The following is a 3,396-nucleotide window of genomic DNA, read 5'->3' as shown; positions in this document are numbered from 1 at the left end:
GAATGCAATTAATTGTCCACTTGAAAATGGTTAACTTTATGTTATATAAATTTCACCTCAATAAAAGAAGTTCTTAGAATAAAGTTATTACAGCACTGACTTCATGAACAGTTTGGATAAAGTAGGCTAAATGGATCACTTTCACCGGTATTCTTTCTTTACAATACACGATTAACCACACAACAGAATCTCTAGCAAAGTCTAATCATTTCATATAAAATAACTTGTTTAGATAACGTATTATTTTAACACAGTTTCTAAAACACATACCCTTTAAAAAGAAACATACCATTACATGTGTCTTGGAACCCTCAGAAGAGTGTGGTTGGGAAGGAACTACTTCATGATTTGATTCAGCCTTTTCAGAAACCACAGAAGCAACAGGCTTGGATTTAGAGTCACCATTTCTAATATTATTTTTGGAGGTTTTTCTTTATGAGGAAGAAAAGAAGAAAAAGGCATTGTTAATATAAGGAAGAGTAAAGGTTTTTATGTATATGAGGAAAAGTATATATATATTACATTCCCTTATAAAACTACTCCATTTATAGAAAACAGACTTCTAAAAACCAAGAAACAAGAGTACTTGACCAATACTCTTCAAGAACAATCAAGGATAACAAAGAAAGTGAAAACTGTCACAGACCCAAGTTCACTAAAGAGACATAAGGACTAAATGTAATATAATCTCCTGGATTGGATTCTAGAACAGAAAAGGTATATTAGTGGAAACACTGGGGAAAGCTGAATAAAGTCTAGAGTTTAGTCGACAGGTAGTGATGTTGGGTTCTTAGCACTAACAAATGTACCATGACAACATAAGATGATAATGGTAGGAAAAACTGGGTGCCAAACATGCAGAGAGTCTCTGTACTATCTCTGCAACTTTTCTGTAAATACAAAATAATTAAAAAAAAAAAATCTCTGAGAAATTGCCTCACGTACAGAAGTACCAGGATAATTTTCATCTTCAAGTATCACATGTTTGTAACACCGCCACAACTGCTTTGCCAAGTTTGAGAGTAAAAATGATTGGTATACTCGGCCTTGACATGCAGAATAAATGTATACAGAAATAATATCCCTAACTATTTTAGTGTGACGTTTCTAAAACTGGACTAAACCTCTGGAAAATTCAAGGGGAGCATGAAGACCAGCACTGCAAATGGAAGGCCAAAGGTCTAGTTGGTGGGAAACTGTAGACAACATAAACAAGAAGAAGATCCTTCATTATCCTCTGGGGCCATTCTATCACTGCCCCCAAAATTTAACATGTCACAAAGCAGAGATCATGAAGGTCTTTTCTAGAGCTAAGTCTTAGATCCTGGAACAATTGTTTAATGAAGGCAGGACCTACGAGTCAAAGAAAAGAATTCTTTTTCTCTTGAGAAGTTATGAGTGAAGAGGTAAACTTATGAGCTTTCAGAAATTTGAGCACTATATTTTAGATGTGATTATCATCTTACATACTAAATAATGTAACAGGTTTTTTAGATAATGTCTCATTTTAACATGGTTTCTAAAACATCATTTTAAAAGAATCACACTAATATGTCTTAGAACCCTCTTAGGAATGTCAAAGTGATTCTCCAAATGGTTCTCTAGATTTCTGATTTGAAAAATTAAGCAAATCTCAATATATGTTCTAATCATGCAATTTTACTTCGTGTTTAAAAGAAGCTCACCATAAATTCTTGCACATTAAAATTATAGAAGCCACCCTTTTTTATTCCCTCTATACAGCCCAGCTATTTGCAAGGGAATCATCTTACGCCTTGGTGGCCTCCAAAAACAAGGAGATCTGGTGCTTTATGTAAGGCTGCCTCAGGATGCTCCTCACAGAGGGTCTTTCTTCAGGCCTTTTGCTCAACATTGTTCTTATCAGTTCTGCCAGCTCCGGGCTATAATCTTTTGGCATTGGTGGCAGCTACAAAGAGAAATAACACAGCGATTATGACTAGTGGTCTTGTGAGGCAAAGTAAATGAAGGCAGAGATTTTCTAATATTTATTTCAAGCCACTATCTGCATAAGCAGAAAATAACCAATATATTAATCTACAGAAAGTGTACTGGTGTCCTGGTTACAACAGCAAGTTGTAAAACTGTAAAAGTATGTCCTTCAAACCAGCTGTGCCACTTAAGGACTTCAGAAATAAGGGTATGAGTTCCTAAAGATTTATGTATCAGGATATTCACTGCAGTATCATTCTTGCGGTAGTTAAGAACTGGAAACAACTTAAATGTCCATCTATAGAGGACTTATGGAATAGACTATGGTACAATCCTTCTAATAAAATACCAGGCAGCCTCTTAAAAAATAAAGACTTAACAGGTACCAACCTAGAAAGATGTCCCTCATATATTAAGTCAAAAAAGTGAGTTGTGACCCATATGTACAGCCGATCCTGTTTCAGCTACTTTTTAAAAGTATCTGTGTGTATGTGTGCATATGTACACCTAAAGTTATATCTATTTATGACGTGAAAAAGTCAAAAAGGCTATGCATCAAATTATTAGCAATGGTTATCTCCAGGGGATGAAAATGGAAGGGAGAGGGGAATTTTACTTCTTTCTTGTTTGATTCTTTAAGTAGTAGAATTATGGACAAATTTTATGTTTTTCAATATTTCTCAAAATAAAAAATTAAATGAGTCTTGGTAGAATAGAATCAATAGGTAATTTATGTCCTTAAACTTAATGGTGTGTAGATGCTTAACCTTGCAGAGGGCAACTAGTCTCATGGAACTAATATATAAAGTTGGTCACTGCGGCATTTATATCATACACAATGCTTTCTGCAATTCTTAACTGGTTTCTAGTGATTGTGATGATTATCAAAAGAGCAATGAATGCAAACAGAGTGGACTCATTTTAAATGGGGCTCATTTAATCATAAGCTGCCTAGAAGAAACTACCAATAGTCTCTGAGGGCACCTGCACATCCTGTGGCGACAGACAGTGGTTTTCAAAAAGCCAGTTCTTCAGAACCATTAAGCCACTTTTATAAATATTAAGAAATGATCAATTCCTTTTCCTCTAGTTCAATCTTCCCCACAGAAAGGACCTACCATTCTTAAATATCCACCCAACATCAATGATTACTCACTTTTACTAGTAGCTACTTACAAAGTGCACTTAATTAAACTTGCTCCAAATATTAAAAATAATTAGTTCCAGAATATTCTTTACCTTTCCTTCAATAATCCGATAAACTAAAGAATTCATGTCTTTTGCATTGAAAGCATGCTTCAGGGTAGCCATTTCATAAACACAGCATCCTAGAGCCCAAACATCAGACTAGAAAAGAAAAATAGTAAATGGGTTATATGTCAGAATGCCTTATTTATATTTTTACTCTTAAAAAAAAAAAAAGACATTTTCCTTAACCAATTCATA

General features: G+C 34.4%; 1 protein-coding gene across 1 annotated transcript; it reads right to left on the bottom strand.

Annotated features, from left to right (window-relative positions):
- Positions 1-190: 190 nt before the first annotated feature.
- LOC105311395 (serine/threonine-protein kinase Nek4-like) lies at positions 191-3,312 on the bottom strand. The gene is made up of 3 exons (XM_011387375.2): positions 3,190-3,312; positions 1,773-1,927; positions 191-431 (listed from the first exon to the last, which is right to left on the bottom strand). The coding sequence occupies exons 1-3, from the start codon at positions 3,259-3,261 to the stop codon at positions 206-208; spliced, it is 453 nt and encodes a 150-aa protein (XP_011385677.2). The 5' UTR covers positions 3,262-3,312; the 3' UTR covers positions 191-205.
- Between the last annotated feature and the right edge of the window lie 84 nt (positions 3,313-3,396).

Source organism: Pteropus vampyrus, unplaced genomic scaffold (genome assembly GCF_000151845.1).
Source record: "Pteropus vampyrus isolate Shadow unplaced genomic scaffold, Pvam_2.0 Scaffold1000003743, whole genome shotgun sequence".
NCBI lineage: Eukaryota > Metazoa > Chordata > Mammalia > Chiroptera > Pteropodidae > Pteropus > Pteropus vampyrus.
Note: the sequence above shows the minus strand (reverse complement) of the source record. Positions and strands in the feature narration are given on the sequence as shown.

Excerpts from the sequence above, each read along its gene's own strand:
- LOC105311395 (XM_011387375.2), bottom strand. The coding sequence starts at position 3,261 with ATGGCTACCCTGAAGCATGCTTTCAATGCAAAAGACATGAATTCTTTA. Across the intron at positions 1,928-3,189 it reads ATCGGATTATTGAAGGAAAG|CTGCCACCAATGCCAAAAGA; the intron begins GTAAAGAATATT and ends TTCTCTTTGTAG. Across the intron at positions 432-1,772 it reads TTTTTGGAGGCCACCAAGGC|AAAAACCTCCAAAAATAATA; the intron begins GTAAGATGATTC and ends TTCCTCATAAAG.